Below are 17,466 nucleotides of genomic sequence, written 5' to 3'. Positions count from 1 at the left end.
ATTCTTTGTTGTAGCTCTGGCTGCATGCTAACAAGTAAGGATGCCTGCATACTCTGCTATTCTTTTCAATTTCTCGACCAACTACACAATTTGACTAGCGTCCAGTGACTCCACACTAGAAATAGTCATAGGTTTCCCTTCTTCCATGACCACCACAACCAAATTTTCCGCTAGACCTATTCTCTCCAATGTTACTTCACCTCTTTGTCCATTTTCGTCATTCATCTTTGGTTTCTTTAAAGTTTTTATCGGGTCAAACTCATCTCTTCTAATAAACCCCATCAAATTATTTTCATCCATCGCGCCCTCAAAGTTAACAGACACTTCACGATTGGCACTTAAAACATTCTGTAACTTCTCATAGGCATTCAATAAATGTTGACTGGCATGTACATTACTGGGCACATCAATTTGATACTGACTTTTGAAAAAACCTCCAAAATACCTAAAAAACACATCACCAAAATCTTTTTGAACTATGGCATCACCAAAATCCTCTCCCATTTCAATGCCCGAATTTCCAACAATGAATTGGGGCTGTGGTTGAAACATACCCATTTGGCCTTTTGTGGGATCAATGCCCAACATAGAAGGACTGCAGACTTTATCTGTGGAGTTTGGCAGGTGCACAAAGCTGTTAGGTGGCATGAATGTGCAGTGGCCGAGAAGACCAGTAAACATAGGACTGTTGGCAAGAGGTAAAGTCTATGATGTACCATCTCCAACCACCGTCGATGGTGAGGTTTTCATATTAGACAGACCATCATGCTCATTACCACTATGACTCATTTCATCATAGGAACCACACTTAACTCCATTCAGCTCCATTTTTCTGTCAAACTCACCATTTCCCATATCTAAAGATGAATCTAACACACTGTCAGATCTCACACTTCATTCTCCTTGGCCTCCTCTATCTCCAAAATGGGCCTCGCCATTTTCAGGATGAGCAACAACTTGGGCCTCTTGGTAGTCTTCCACTATAGTCAATGCATCCCACTCTGCTTCTACTTCAGCAATGTGCAACAACAAATCATCAAGGACCTCATTCTCTGACATGCCAAGGGCTTCTAGATCATGTGCAGTCTTGAGCCCCTACCTCTTTTTGGCCTCCTTGAGCTCTATAATCTCTGCACTCCTTAGATCTTCAGTTGCCAGGCACCTAGAATCCTCTTGTGATTTTTTTCCACCAATAGGAAACATCTCTATCAATGAGACATACATTTTTGCGAGAAAAGAGTCCTTTGTCAAGATCACATCATTTTCCTCTTCCTGAAACATAAACTGTTCAAAAAACTCCCACTCTTTGTCAAAGTTATCTTTCTCAACATTCAGCATACGACCCAAAACCCCCAACTTCTGGACCAAGAAAATAGTTGGTTTGTGAGTAAGAAGTTCTCCTCCTTCAATCTCACAAAGTTTTCCTTTTCATAATCCTCCTCACTGTTGGCCTCAACTTCATCCTCACTCTCTTCAGAATCCTCCTCTTCAACCGAGTCCAAATTTTCAAGAAACTCATCAATAACAAAATCAATATCTTCTTCTTCTTCCTCCATCTCTGCTCAAGCCAAAATTGGCTTTGATACCAATTGTAGACTCAAAACAAGCAGAGAAAACACAATGAAAGCAACTAAACTAAAAAATATACAAAACAAGAAGAATAATAAACAAAGACACGATAAATTATAGTGGTTCACCACAACTTGTGGCTATGTCCACTCTCAATAGGGAACCCACTTTATTATTCATTAAGCGATATTCAATACATGACTATGCAGATGTATATATACAACCACATTCAGCTAGAAGACAAAAAGAAGGGAATCTGAAGTGTCATGTAACCATTGGGCTACACATTCCCAACATCTATGTCCACTGTGATTGTGATTGTTTGATTGGATTTTTTCCCAAATTGATTGTGGTTTTCATTTGCTGTAAAAATTTGAACTTTTCATTGATTTTGAGAAGACTGACATAGAGTTGTTTTGGTTCGCCTTGTTTGTTTTAAAACAAATTTCTCTGATCAGGTTTTTTTTTTTCAAATTGATTGTTATTTTATTGGGCTCTTCAAATTCATTGTTGTATTGTAGCTTTTCATTGGCTGTAAAGAACTAATCTTTCCGTTTATTTTGAGAAGAAAAAGCAGATTTATTTTGGTTTGCCTTCTTTTTCTATAAAACATTTTTTCCTCATGAGGTTTTGTAGCACTTCTTTCCTTGCAAATTCTGCCATTTGCTTTCCTTGGTTTTTAATGTTTCAAGTTGAGGATTGTTTCATGATTAACCAGTTTTCTTGATTTTCACAGCCTTGATAAAAAGATTATAAATAAAAAAACATTGCCCAAATCCCAGCATTTAATTGCCGCTCCTTCACACCAGCATCCATAAAAATGGAAAAACAAAAGCTATGGGGATTTATGCATGGAGCGTTGAGCACCGGTGAACGAGAGTTGAGTTGCAAGGGTCAAGAAACAATATGATTTAATGGAAGACATTCAATTAGAAAAAGAATCATGTTTAACTTATTTTTTTCTTGGTACATTTTGTCTAGAGATTAACCAGCCTCATTCTTCTTAGCCTATTTCAACCTTCTTTAAGTATTTTAGTTAAAAGTTTAAGAAACAACTTTATAAAATACCATTTTTTTTTCAAATTGATTGTTTTATTGGGACGCCAGACTGAAATTTGAAACTGAACCAAAAATTACATTTTCTTTGAACTTGTCTACTTCTTCAGACAAAACAAAAATTGGTGTATAGAAAGATCTCTGTTCCAGAATGGAAAATCCGTTATCAAAGGTGTGTTTAGATTGGGTTCCTAGATGATCGTTTAGGGATTGAATCTGCTTCCTGTAACGCCTGAATGATCATTAAATCTGCTTCACTAAGGGAATGTAGCGCTTGGTTGGGCGATTAATTTGTTGGCGCCCTTTCCTTGTGTTTATTTGTTATTTTTCACAATTTTAATAAAGTGTGGCTTCTTGCTTTCCACTCTTATTCTTCGATGTCTCTCCTGTCTGTCTTTGTTATTACACTTTATGCAATCAAAACTTGAGATGGTTTATGCATCTCATTTTGGTTCAATATTATTCTCTGGCCTCCTTCCTAATTTTGTTCTTCTTATTTTCTGCATACGGCAGTTTACTTGTATATTCTTTACTCTGGTTTGAAATGTAATTTGGTTTACCAGTTACTTATCAATTTCAATCAGCAATTAAGAGTTAAGAAAATAAAATCTTTAACTTTTTATAGTCAAATTAGACATGCATTGTAATGGGCTCTTCGTTTTGAATGGTTCGGAAAAAGTTCGCTAGGATTCAAGTCTTGCTGAGTGCAAGGTTCTGACATCATAAGGGATGAGGCTCCTCACCAAAATAGTTTTTATTAAAAGGGTTTTAAAACAAAATAATAGAATTTTTAAAAATTTAATATTCATAAACTTACATTTTGCTACATTTTATAAATTATCCTTAGTTACATTTTTGTGTTTTACTTGTCTTAGGCTTGAATGTCAAGAAATAAATGATAAGTTTAAACTAAATTAATATTCTCTATTAAACATTGAATTATGAAACTGGATAAAAAACCTTAAATATATTATAGATCAAGATATGGATCTACCCATTCAAAAGATAGTGGAAACAAGGATATCGATTGTAAATTTATGCTTAAAATAGAAATTGTAATATTTATTACTACTTTTTAATGCATCTTCTATTTTAAGACTTTTAGAGTAAATACATGAGAATTATATAGGTATTTATATAAGTTTATTTAAAAATAGACAAAATTTCATAGAGTATATTTAATTTTAAATATATATCAGTTAAATAAGCATTGAATGATGATAATAGTATATTGGATGAAACAAATAGTGAGAATTAGGTAGTTAGCAAAAATGTTGAAATATGAAGTAAAAAAGCGAGTAAATTATCATTTTCATGAACTAATATTCCTAATTTAATCAAAATATTAAATTATATATCAAAACTATTGACTTTACATTATGGAACATTTGTATTGAAGATTTATGTTTACTATGGCATATTATAAATATTATTGTTATTTCTTTATGTACATACTCTAATATAATATTTATTATGTATATCTTACTATTGACTAACTATTGGACCTCCTTGCGGTACAGGTGCTAAGTTTAAATGGGTAGCATTTGGAAATCATGTATGTTTTCAATGTCTCATTTGCAATTATAGCTAGGGTTGAGGTTGTACATATAGAAAATAGCCTTAACCAAAACATACATAACCTTCATGTTCCTAAATTAAACTATGAAGAGCCAACTCTTGTAAAATTGCAAACACAACATGAGCTCTTTGCTAAAAACATGGGGGATGAACTGATGGAGGAGTTACTAGTAGAAAAAAATTCATAAAAAGTTATAGAAAATGAAATAAATGTTACTTACAATAAACTAAGGTTAGCTACCACCATAGAGGGTTTGGACAAGTCTCTTGTCCCAAAAGTGAACAAAAAAGGAGGAAGGAAGTCTAAAGCTGATCTTAGGAAATTAGATGGTAAAGTGGAAAATTAGGCTAAATTAACAATTCTTTGCTATGCAAGGAAGGGGAAGCTGCTTCCCACAAAATAATGAAGATAATAACTATATAGGGGGAGGGGAATGAATCTACTACCTATGCAAAGATGAAGGGTAAACACCAAGATCCACCTCCTAATCTAGGCCCAATTAACACAAGATAAAGTGGCAATTTGTAACCTATGCAAAAGGGTGAATTGCTTTGACTTTCTCCTCCACCTCCATAAAGAGAGGATTTTGTGTAAGTAGATATGCAATGTGAAATATGAATACAAAGTGATGAAAATATGTATTCAATTAGAAAATAGGAGAAGGCTCACATTGAAGGATACAAACCTTAAAATGCTATGTCAAATGGTCTCCAAAAATGCTGAAACTCATATTATGGACATGAAACTATGAGATATACAAAATCCAAAAATTAATCGGCTCTAGGTTAGAGCTAACCTCTAGGAGAGGTGTTAATCTAGGATAGGGTCAATCTAGAGGGGTGGGGATGTAATGCTCCCTGACCTTTTATGTCATATCATGAGGCCAATTTTGGATGTTAAAAGTTATACAAAAAGTTATTTGAATCTACACCTCATTTTGTCTTTTGAGGTCTATAACCTACAAGAAAAAGGATTTTTTTTTGTTGATTGGGGGGTTTCTCGTAATCAAATCCTAGTTTAGGAATTAACCTTGAAATTAAAATTTAAATAGAGAATGCTAACAAGTAGTGGAAGTAGATATGATATGAAGCAATGTAAAATCTACGAATATGCTCTTGAATTTGGAATGTAATCAAATATGTTGATGCAATAGCCTTGAGTACTCAACTTGAAAAACAACAGGAAATTAAATCAAAACAAATCAAAACCTTTGTGAATGAATGTGCTTGATATTATCCTTAAGAGTGAATATAGATCTTAGGAGGGATGAATGTAGAAGATGCAACAAATGATCTTTGAATGTATGACGATAGATCTTAAATGTTGAAAATGTTATAAAAATTTCTTGCATAAACTCCTTCAATTGTTTGATGTTTGAATCCTTGATCTTCAATGAAGGACTTGCTTGAACACCCAAAATAGTTGAAGTAAACTTGAAGACTTGAATGCTTGGGAGCTTGTTGCACACATGGACGGAGAGATCACATGTGCATGTGAATGATGGATGAAAAATGGAGAAAATAAGGTTCTTACAAAAGGATTCAAAATAAAATTTATCCTATCCATCGATTGTGTAAGGGAAATAGTACCTCGAATCAACCCTTACTTAAGGGTCAAGAAGGGGACCTAAAATAGGTCCAGGTTTATGGACACATTGCATCCCTTACTTGGATAGTGATGCACTACATCCATTTATGGGGTAGGGGCACATTGAATCCTTGACCTCAAGACCCAAAAAAATCCAGGATTGCCCAAGGTCCCAAAATAGGCATTAGTCTCACGAAATTCCCTATAGGTTTAGTGAAAAGATCCATTTCAGTGTAGAAAATAGATTTTGGTGATTGGAATATGAAAATAAATGACACCAAAATAATAGGTCCTACCTCATTATTTGCATCATAGATTAGGAATACCAAGAGGATCCATTAGATCCCACCCTAATTCCATCTAGGAGGAATAAAAAGAAATAAGGAGGAAGGGAAGACTACAAATTAAATGTAATTTATGATGAAATCATATTAAATGGATGCTAAACTATCACAAAATTATTGTTATTTTAATTTAATATTATACATTTAAGCCCCACTTTAGTGAGAGTGTGGGCTTAATTCAAACTCTCGGTAGGGTAGAGAATAAAGACTCTAGAAAATGACAACAAGATAGAACTCCGCTTAGCCAAAGTGTATGAGCCACCAAAGAAAAGGATCATAACTCCACATACATGCACAAGCATGCAAAAATAAAAGAAAAAAAAAAAAAAAACAAGGATACAAATAGGGTTTACTACTAAAACAAACCCACATCAACCAGTGAAGATACCTTGACAAACATTGCCTCACCCACCAATATCATATTTGGTAGGCTATTACAAGATCATTAGTGATGACATAAGAAAGAGAAGAGAAACAACATAAATAATATAGAATTCATGGTTTATTCCTACTAGCATCAAAGAAAGAGAGAGAGAAAAGAGAAGCGATTACCTCTTCCAATAAGGTGGCAACACTAATGTGAACTGAACCACAAGAAGAGATGCTTGTAAAAGATGACATTGAATATTTTGATACAGTTGTAACCCGCTACTCAACCCATCAAGTTCTGCCCATGATGTGGCCCAATAAAAATATGTGATCTGTGTATGAGATTTAGCATATTATAAAAAGGAAGAGTGCAAAACTATAATACAAAGGAAGGCATATATATTCACCTATATAGACATGATAAGGAAGAGAAAAGAGGATACCTACTTTACACAAAAATTATATATCCTTGAAGAAACAACTTTTACCATTGCATAGTGAAGGGCATTGACCCTTACAATCTAAGAACATAGAAAATCATGAAAATGATGTATCTCCTATGGAAAGAGGGTCCTCAAAAGGGAGAAATATTGCATATAAGACATCTACCTAAGAGGAGTTCTTGAACAAGATAACATCTCTAAGACAAAAAAGAGGGGAATACAAATTTAGCTATCTAGCCCCCTGTATCCAAGGGAGATAGGAGTTTTTGATGATATAGCATTTCCAATAAAGAAGAGGTGATGATGCATGATATGCACCTTTTGCAAAAGAGAGAATCCATAGTCAAGACAGAAATATTTATAAGAACAATGTCACATTATAAACAAGTATCATTATAAATTCACAAACAACATTTACCCCCAAGTTTGAGGTGAGAAAGACATGTCATGAATCCAAAAGGGGAATGTTAGTAGTTAGTCCAAAAATCCCCCCCCCTCAATGTTACCCGAGGAGATTTGAACCTATGACCAAGCTCTGATACCACTTGTTATAGGCTAGATTTGTCATTGCACTAAAAGATTGACCTATTAATGCTTGATACAACCACTAGACTTATAGAACACAAGAGGTGGTTAAGCCATGTCACGAATCTTGAAGAGGAAAATTAGCGGTTAGTCCAACAAAAGTGCAAAAAATAATCATAATGTAGTCATGCACAAAATAAAACACCCTATATCCAACAAGAAGTATCATAGAATAATGCAACACCGTAGAGAAAAGTAAAGCAAGAAGCATCATATGGTATGAAATTTAAAACAACATAAGATGCTAAAATTTAAGATACAACATATAAATTAAACTATAGGTGATTATTAAATAAATTTTTTTAAAATTCAAGGCATGAAAAAATCGTGAACTAGACTATAACAATCATGTCATGTATGAAACAAAGCATTATATACCCACAGATTAGAATGTACCATAGAATAATAAAAATCTATAGAGAAATGAAAGAGGGAGATGAAAGAATACCATGGTATGCCTACTTAGTTATCACAAAAGGAACAAAAAAGGGATAATGGATCCTAGAGAGAGAGAGAGAGAGAGAGAGAGAGAGAGAGAGAGAGAGAGAGAGAATCCAGCCCTAAATGATTGATTCTTTATAATAAAAGTGTACTTACAAGCATAAGATTTCACTCAGGATGCTAATCCCTATGTAAAACAATTAATGCATGCAAGAGATAACATCAAATTATAAGAGAATACAAATTCATAAAGGATATTGGATGCATTGAATGAGAGAGGAATAGCACATTATGTCTCCCTAACTAGATTCAATTTATACTAGACATGTAATTTTAAGAGAACATAAATTCCATTAGGGATGCTAATCCATACATAATCGCAATAAATGAATGCAAGAAAATATTTCATCATATAAAAGGAAGAAAGGTTAGAAAAGGGAGAGAAATAGATCCTATGATATATATAGAAAAAAGAGATAGGCTCCATGCCCTTCAAGTGAGGAGACAAGGGAAATGACTATTATGTCACTCATAAAGTAGGACAATGATCCTACAAAGGATAGGCTAATAATGTCACATAGTTAGGAGTATCATAATAGGGATGTAGATGTATCAAATAAAATGATCATTGAAAATATACCATTCATCATTGAAATTCATATAAAACATAACATAAACAATGAATTCTTTATATTGAAAATAACGCTGAAACATAGAAAAAGAAGACCTCTTAGATGTACTTAGACTTAAAGAGAAACACTTGATATGAATATACTCAATAAATAAATGTGTTTGATTATGGTCCATATGGTCTAATGCTAGATTTGTGAAAATAAGGTCATAATGATCATTATTTTCAACAAGATCTAATTTGAATTGAGACGTATCTTGAGAAGAATAAGAAGCATTAAGGGTGTAGTTTTCTATTTCTAAGGAAAATTTGCAAGAGAAGCATAGAAAAAAATCATAAAGGCCTCATGTATAGAAGAAATAAGATGCATGCAAAGTGGTTGATCATTAGGAGAAACAATAATTCTATTATCTAATTGTGCCTCATGGGGAAGGGAGTAATCCATGCCCTTATCTAACAGTTCATCCCAAATAGGAGTATCTGTGTCAGGAACATCATATATCACTAAAGGTTTAACAATGTCATCTTTGAAAAGCTCACCCTTTAGAGGGGGGTGAGAATGAATGAAAGGAAAAACTAAAATCTCATCATATGCATCAAATGGAACATCTTGAAGATTGTGAATGAAACTTGAAAATGAATATAACAACCCCATTAAAAGGAAATACAATTGATCACCATGTAAATGAAATGCAAGCTATATGAAAAAAATGTGAATGAAAAAGGACATCTAAATATCACTAATGCAAACAAGAGCATACATAGTAGATCTAGATACACCAAGAAAAAATCTAACTTCAAATTTTAAAAATGAGAGAAAGTATCAGGGTCACCAAAATGTATAAGGGGCAAAATGAATCTGCTACCCTATACAAAAATGAAGGGAAAAAACTAAGATTCACCTCCTAATGACACACACACAAACAGTTTTTTAAAAGCAACTTTTCAAAATATTTAGCACTTCCATTTGAACTTGTTTTTAAAAAAATATTTAAAACATAAGTTATCTACATATTATATTTCAAAATTAAGATCAAAATTCTAAATTATATCTAGTCTAAATTTGAATAGGCACACTATTTTATAACATTTATCATAATTTAATTCAATTAATTTTTATTTTTTTAAAACTATATTTAGGGAAACTCGATTTTCATAAAATCTTATCATTGCCTATATTTAGAAGCATGCCTATATTTAGAGTCACTCATATTCTAATTCTATATATATATATATATAGAATTAACATATACGACCCCATTAACATATCATGGAAAAGACTCCCTCCCGTCCCTACCCAATTTCAATTCTACTCATTTTCCAAATGTATCTGTGTTAAACAGAAACTGGTTTTATTAGGGTCATATGGGCACTACAAGTACACTGCAGGTTTGAAGCGCAAAAGACCTGCGAGAAATTACAGGGCCATTTTGATCTTTGATTTTGTGTCTTGTAAATGGCGTAACGGTGCAGATATGTTGCAAGAGGAAGAATTTGCATGTTGTGCATCTTCTCGTGAAGGACTGATTTACGTTGCAGGAGGAAGAGTGAATGGTGAAATCACAAGCCAGGCCGCAGTTTACAATGTGGAGAGAGATGAGTGGAAGCTTCTTCCCAACGTGCTTCGAAAGGAGTGGTTGTGTTACTCTGTCTTCATGGAAAACATGATGTTTGTCATGACAACGTATCATCAAGAGCTTCAGCGGTTCGATCCAGAAAGAGGACTTTGGTCCACTTCGCTCAACATCTGGTTTGTTAAAGATTGTGGTGAGCCCATTGTGGCTGCATTTGGGCGTCTGTATTGCTTCCACTGGGATGTTGTGACTGAATATGACTCTTCACAGAATGTGTGGAAGATTGTTGACGATCTTCCTGAGCCTCTTGACAGAATTGAGGCTGCGGTGTTGGTGGATGGGATTTTCTTGAGCGGGATTCAGTGGGGCACAAGGACTGCAGTTTTTCACATGAACCAACCTCAATTGGAAACAGAAACAGGGGTGAAACTGAAGAGAGAGAGATGGGTTTCTGTTGAGAAGCCTCAACGATTGTTCCATGATAGGATCCAATCTGTGTCCACTGTGATTGTTTGATTGGTTTTGATTGTTATTTTATTGGGCTCTTCAAATTCATTGTGGTTTTGTGGTTTTTCGTTGGCTGTAAAGAACTAATCTTTCCATTTATTTTGAGAAAACACAAACAGATTTATTTTGGTTTGCTTTCCTCTATTGATAAAACAATTTTTTCTGATGGGATTTCTCAGCACGTTTTTCCTGCCACTTGCTTTCCTTGGTTTTTAATGTTTCAAGTTGAGAATTGTTTTATGTTTAACCAGTTTTCTGTTGATTTTCATAATCTTGATTCTTGATAAAAAGATGAAAAATTAAAAATGCAAAACAAAAGCAATGGGGATTTATGCATGGAGCGTTGAAGTCGGGTGAACGAGAGTTAAGTTGCAAGGGTCAAGAAACAATATGATGGAACGGAAGTTAACTGCAGTTAAGTTCATTCTTCTTAACCTCTTTCAATCCTTTTTTCAGTATTTTGTTTTAAAATTTTAGTTAAGAAAAGACTTTAAAATATACCATTTTTTCCAAATTGATTGTTTTATTGTCACTCCACCGGGCTCAAATTTGAAAATGAACCAAAAACTACTTTATCTTTGTGCTTCTCTACCTCAGACAAAAGAGAAAATGGTGTATAGAAAGATCTCTGTTCCAGAACAGAAATATATCTATTATCGAAGGTGTGTGTACATTTGGGTTCCTGTGAGTATGGAACGTAACGCCTGAATGATCTTTAAATCTGGTTCACAAAGGGAATGTAGCGCCTGGTTGGGCGATTAATTGTTGGCGCCTTTTCCTTATGTTGGGTTTGTATGAAAACATTCAAAAGATTGTGAGGATATTGTTAATAACTTAATAGGATGCAGCTATCTTCTCTACAAATTGTATAGCTGATTAATTTTTAAAAAATCTAAAACGTGATGGATTTTTCTAAACATTTCAGCATTTGATCTTTATCATCTGCATAGTTTGTAGAGCCTGTCCCTTGTTAATAAGGATCAAAATAGATGAATATTTTTAAAAGCATTTTTTTATCGTAGAAATGGAAATTTTACATTATATAAGGTATCAATTCCCTATGGAGAGATGAAGACAGTAGAAATGCGTTCATAATGAAAATAAAAGCACATAGTGTGAAGTAAATAAACAAGAAGCACAAACTGTGATTTTTATCATATGATTTGTTTTTATTTAATGGTCAAATTATGTCTTCCAAAATTTGTTGAATGTTGACCATAGTCTTTTAGTTCATCCTTATTGTTCTAAAGATAACTTATTGATCTTCCAAAATATAATACTTCAACTCCATCTATGAAGAACCTTTACAAGTGTATAAATAAAAGAAACACACCTAGAAAGATAATAATAAATTATTAAATAAAATAGGCTAAGAAACTTTTAAAACATATTTATCGTATTTCGTGCATTATTAGATTGTTTTTAAATTACAAAATCAATGCTAACAATTATTTTCTATTCTCTATGGTCCTTATGAATGGGAGGGGTATAAATAAAATCATAAAACTGATCAAGCAAGTTATATATCATTTATATAGTTAGCACGACATTGTCGAGTTTGGGCCAAACATTCATGGATAGATGTTGGATACATTTTAGATCATTATTTTTAAATGTACTTAAGCTTGTTTAAATTTTTTGAAGTAAATGCTAAATAATTTTAGAAAAGTGTAACCTTAATCTACAATCTAACACATCCTTAAGATAAAAATATTAATGTTAATCTAAAACACTAAAAGGTATTGTTTAATATATAATAAATCAACTACTCAATCTCAAATCCTTATTGCATATACATTAGTAACACAAAAAAATTTAGTAATTAGATAATCAAAAATCAAATTCCACCCTAGTCCTAATTTATTGATCACAATTAAAAGTTATTACAATTATTTATATTTTTTAGTTACAACTATAATTTTATTAGAACAAATATAAAAACTATTCATTACCTAAAATATATTTAATCACTATTTTTAATATTAATTTTATCTTAAATTAACTTTTAAAATTTTGATTATTTCATGCTTGTTTTTATATTTTGTGAAAGCTAATATTTTAAAAAAGAAGTTCAATAACAAAAAATTAACTTTCTACTATCATAGGTAATTCCTTTAATCAAATTCTTGAGAGACCTAGTAATTGCAAGTCTAGAATCCATTTGTCATATATAGACAGTTGTATGATGAGCATCAAAGCTAGAAAATAGACCATGGTGATAACCTGTATTGAAAATTCCATTTTTAGTTGGAGAGTAGGTTTATAAATGCTTAGTGGTCACAAAACCTTATATTGTTTTGGTTGTATTCTTGCAATGCCATACAATGAATGTGGTGGTAACATAATTATAAGCATTGCCCAACCACACACCTTCTACCATGCAAAAAAATAATATTATGGTGAATTAGTCAATATTTTCATTTGGGTTCATTGTCTTGTGTAGAAAGAAGGGGGTGAAATCTTTGACTTCCCATTAACATCCTATTGGAAAATAGATTTGTCACTTGGAAAGTACGTGATTTGGTCTAATAGAATGTGTGGAAAGTCAATTTTTCCAATAGCTCGATAGGCCCTTGGTATATGAGCTTCCTCTGCATTTTGAGGGCCAACTCCCTCGTAAGATGTAATTTCTCATTTTCAAATAGAGATGTCTTCAAAATTTGAAAGATAGAAAGAAAACTACTAAAGATGAATTATGTACCACATGACTTTGAAGCCTTTGTAAATCAACTTCAATTGCTAACAAGAGCGATCAAGAAGTACACTTAAAGGCTAGCATTAGCTCAGTGATGATTTGATAGTTCACTAACATCTACACCATACCATGAAAACATTAATTACAACAAGAATTGAGACCTAAACAGTTCAGACTTTGTAGAAATGAGAATGCAAAATACACTTCTTTTTATTTCTTTGCACCAAGAACAAAAGAAAATATGTTGATTACAAGAGTGAGAATTATATGCACTTTCCAAAAATTGTTTTCTATCAACATATGTGTACCCTTATTTCCAAATCAAAAAATTCCCCTATTACATTGACAAATCCTTGTATTTATAAGCTTCTTTGGAATAAATAACCTCTTGGATTAGTAACTTACTCAAAAGTTAGAGTTTGGGAATTTGGAATCCATTTCATAACTAACCCCATCTTTTACAAATTTCAAAGCTAAAGCCTAACTTCAACCAAGGGAAAGATGGGGTTCTAACTAAAACTTAAAATCAATCTTAGAGTTGACATTTTAATCACAAGAGGTGGCATAAATCAAAATATATAAGTATAACTTGAAACCTTGTAACTTCAAAGAAAAAGAAATATGTGCATATTGTTGATATGAACACCATGTTCCCTCCAAAGGCATAGATCACAACCATCAACCTCACCACTTTCCCCCTTAATTCAATATGAATACTAACTTCAAACTATGTCTTGTAAGCTACTTGCATTTGTCTAAAATGTCTATATCCACTTAGGCGGTCTTTCCTCAAAGTGAGTTTCTATGATCATATAAATAGATGTAGTATCAAAGATAGTGAATAAATGTTTATATCCAGATGTCACCTTTCTATATTATTTCTACCATCTTCTGAAGGAACATTCGAACCTGGACTTATAGCTTTCTTTTGTCACATATTCTATCTTAGTTATTCTTTTGAGTGCATATCTAGGTGATGTTGTTCAATGCCATGGATTTTAAATTTACAATTGCCAACTGCATTGAATTCAAAGTTTCTTAAGAATTTTTGGACAAATCTATTTTGCACATATCCTATAATCATATCATCCCACACAATGACATCTCCATGAGGAATTCTTTCAAACATGTTGTGCATCCTTTGCATTCCACATTTCACATGGTGACAACATCTAGAACATCACTTTTTTGCATTGGCCTATAAGGAATTTGAACAACATGATTTATGTCTCTGAATTTTGCCTACCTATCAACAAGGAGAAACTAGTACCAAGAATATTTTAAGCTCATCCACATTTTATTTAAAATGTAAAGTTGTACTAGTATTTCATTCCATGCATTCATTTGGCAATCTTTGTGAAGGAGACATGCTGTTGTAGATTTCAGTCAATCAATCCATGCACTAGGTTGGTGTTCATTAACTAATCATGCACATGTATCCATGGAAATTCAAGCTTTGTATCAAACATCCTATCACTTACTTTGTGCACTAAGACTATGGATTGAGAATAATTAAGCTAGACCTTACAACAACTAGTTGCATTTTCTTTTGTTGATATAGTGCTTGATCATTTGCAAATACATTGTCATTACAAATCATGTACACATTTTTACTCCATGAACATGCTTTGATTCTTGATTAAATCTTTGGATAGGATAGTTATTTCCCAATGAGAGTTTTGATTGGAGTTTGGGATCTCAACAAGGTATGGGTTAGGATTAGGGCAAAATGTTTTAGTATGTGGAGAGAGAAAGATTTTAGTACATAGTGAGAGAAAAAATTAGTATGTAGAGAGAAGATTTTTAGTACATGGAGAGAGAAAAATTCCTAGAGAGAGAAGGGTTTTAGTATAGGAAGAGAGAAGGTTTTTATATTTTAAATCTACTCTCGTTCCCGAACTAAACTTTCTTTAACTTCTTGGCTAAATTATCAAGGTAACACATCCATTTCTTTAGCTCTCACAAAAGGAGCTCTTCAATCTAGTCTTTGTTCTCATTCAAGCTATTTTGATATATATGTAAGAGGGCTTATTTGTCACATTCTTCTATTTGATGTATTCAACTTGTGTTTCTATTTCATATGTTCATCTTTGAATAAATGAGTTTGTATTGAATCGTTCTACCTACACTCGTGCAACCCAATGGAAAAACATTTAGCTAGTTAGTTTGTTTTTCCACTTTTGAATTGTAAACATTGGTTTATATTTTCAATATTGAATATCTATACATATTTTTGACACTAGTGTGAATGTGTCCAATATGAAATCTGAACCATTCGCATGTACTAAGTCAAGAAGCTATTTATTAGTTTTAGGAACGGGTAATTTTGTGGGCCTTACTATGTGATATGCACTACCATGGATTATTTTTAATAATTGTCTAATGACTTAAAGAAAAAATGTATAACCTAGATGCTATCTTTTTTTGAACATAGTCTAAACTAAAATCATGTATTCATATTTTTTTTGTTTTTATTGTCAGCATGCCTAGTACTGATGTGATTGTAGGCACAATGATTCCAAAAGTTTTGAGAGGCTTAGTTTTCTTGTTTGATATATATCACCTCCAAATGTACCATTCTACATTTAGTATGGCTTTCTTGTCAACATTAACATTCATAATAGTTGTTGTGGCATGAACTCTATTATAAACTAGTGGTGTCACTTTGATGATAAAATATAAAATTTATTACATTAAAATCTGAATGTTCTTTTAAACAAGCTTATATATATAGGGAAGTAGAGAGTTATCAAAGCTTTAATTTATATGATATATAGTTCATTTTACCAATAATTAGATTAAAGCCTCAAGATTTCTCACCTGCCTCCCACCCCCCCACTCCTCGCTCCAACCCACCCCCCCCCCCCCCCCCCCTCTCTCTCTCTCTCTCTCTCTCTATATATATATATATATATATATATATATATATATATATATATATATATATATATAGAGAGAGAGAGAGAGAGAGAGAGAGAGCGAGGGGGCGGGGGGAAGGTGAGAAATCTCGAGGCTTTAATCTAATTATTGGTAAAAGGAACTATATATCATAGAAATTAAAGCTTTGATAACTCTCTACTTTCCTATATATATAAGCTTGTTTAAAAGAACATTCAGATTTTAATGTAATTAATTTTTATATATACATATATCTAAAAAAAAACATCATAACAAGGTTTGGAGGGAAAAAGGAAATTCGGACACAGGAAAATCTCTTTATTATGTTACGAGTTATTCTTCTTTAAGAGAGTTTTTCTTCGGTGAGAGGGATGGGATGATAATGAAAAGACCAAGACCGAACATACCGAGAGAACTACTGATGGGAAAAAAGCCCAAGGGTGTTCTTCCTCTATTAGTAGATGAAGAAGACTTCAAAAATAATGAATAAATTAGAGGAAGTGGTATAACTATAGTACACCCTCCAAGATCCTACAGAGGAGCAATGGGAATCTCTAGGGTCTCTTGGAGGTACTTGGAAAAATTAAGGGACACGGTTCTATAATCTACTATAGCTCTTCTCTTTGACCTTAAATATGGGAATATATATATATATATATATATATATATATATATATATATATATATATATATATATATATATATATATATATATATATATATATATATATATATGGCATGCCAAATGGAAGAATGTAATAATTATTTGGTAGTTATTTTCATATCCAATAGTTTATGTAGTGGTGAAGTGGTGATTGTATTAATGTGCCAACCAAAGTTCAAATCTCAAATGGACACAAATTTATTTTCTTAAATCAATTAGGGATGGAGGTTGAACTATATCGTATTTCAATGTATTTAGGATTGGGCTTTCATATGGTTTTCTATGAGGGAGAACAATTTCTTTTGGGTTTTTGCCTAATAGTAAAATCAGTCTAATATATTTGTTAGACTTTAGTTTGGTTTGATGATCAAATATGTTTAGGGTCAATTTATTTTACATAAGGATATAATTTGGTTTATTATTAGAGTTAGGTTTAATGTTTAGTGTATAATTATGTTTAGTTTTTAATTTAGTGTTATATCCTAATCTAATTTTCTTTAGGCAAAGTTTATGTCCAATACAGT

General features: G+C 32.5%; 1 protein-coding gene across 1 annotated transcript; it reads left to right on the top strand.

Annotated features, from left to right (window-relative positions):
• Positions 1-2,776: 2,776 nt before the first annotated feature.
• LOC149576253 (F-box/kelch-repeat protein At2g44130-like) lies at positions 2,777-10,694 on the top strand. Its single transcript, XM_089794127.1, has 2 exons — positions 2,777-2,797; positions 9,948-10,694. Exons 1-2 carry the CDS (start codon positions 2,777-2,779, stop codon positions 10,692-10,694), a joined length of 768 nt encoding a protein of 255 aa, XP_089650253.1.
• The last annotated feature ends 6,772 nt before the right edge of the window (positions 10,695-17,466 follow it).

The sequence above is a fragment of the Cupressus sempervirens genome, chromosome 1, assembly GCF_028749045.1.
Source record: "Cupressus sempervirens isolate cs-2001-9-10 chromosome 1, ASM2874904v1, whole genome shotgun sequence".
NCBI classification, from domain to species: Eukaryota; Viridiplantae; Streptophyta; class Pinopsida; order Cupressales; family Cupressaceae; genus Cupressus; species Cupressus sempervirens.
This window is presented reverse-complemented; position numbering and strand designations above follow the sequence as displayed.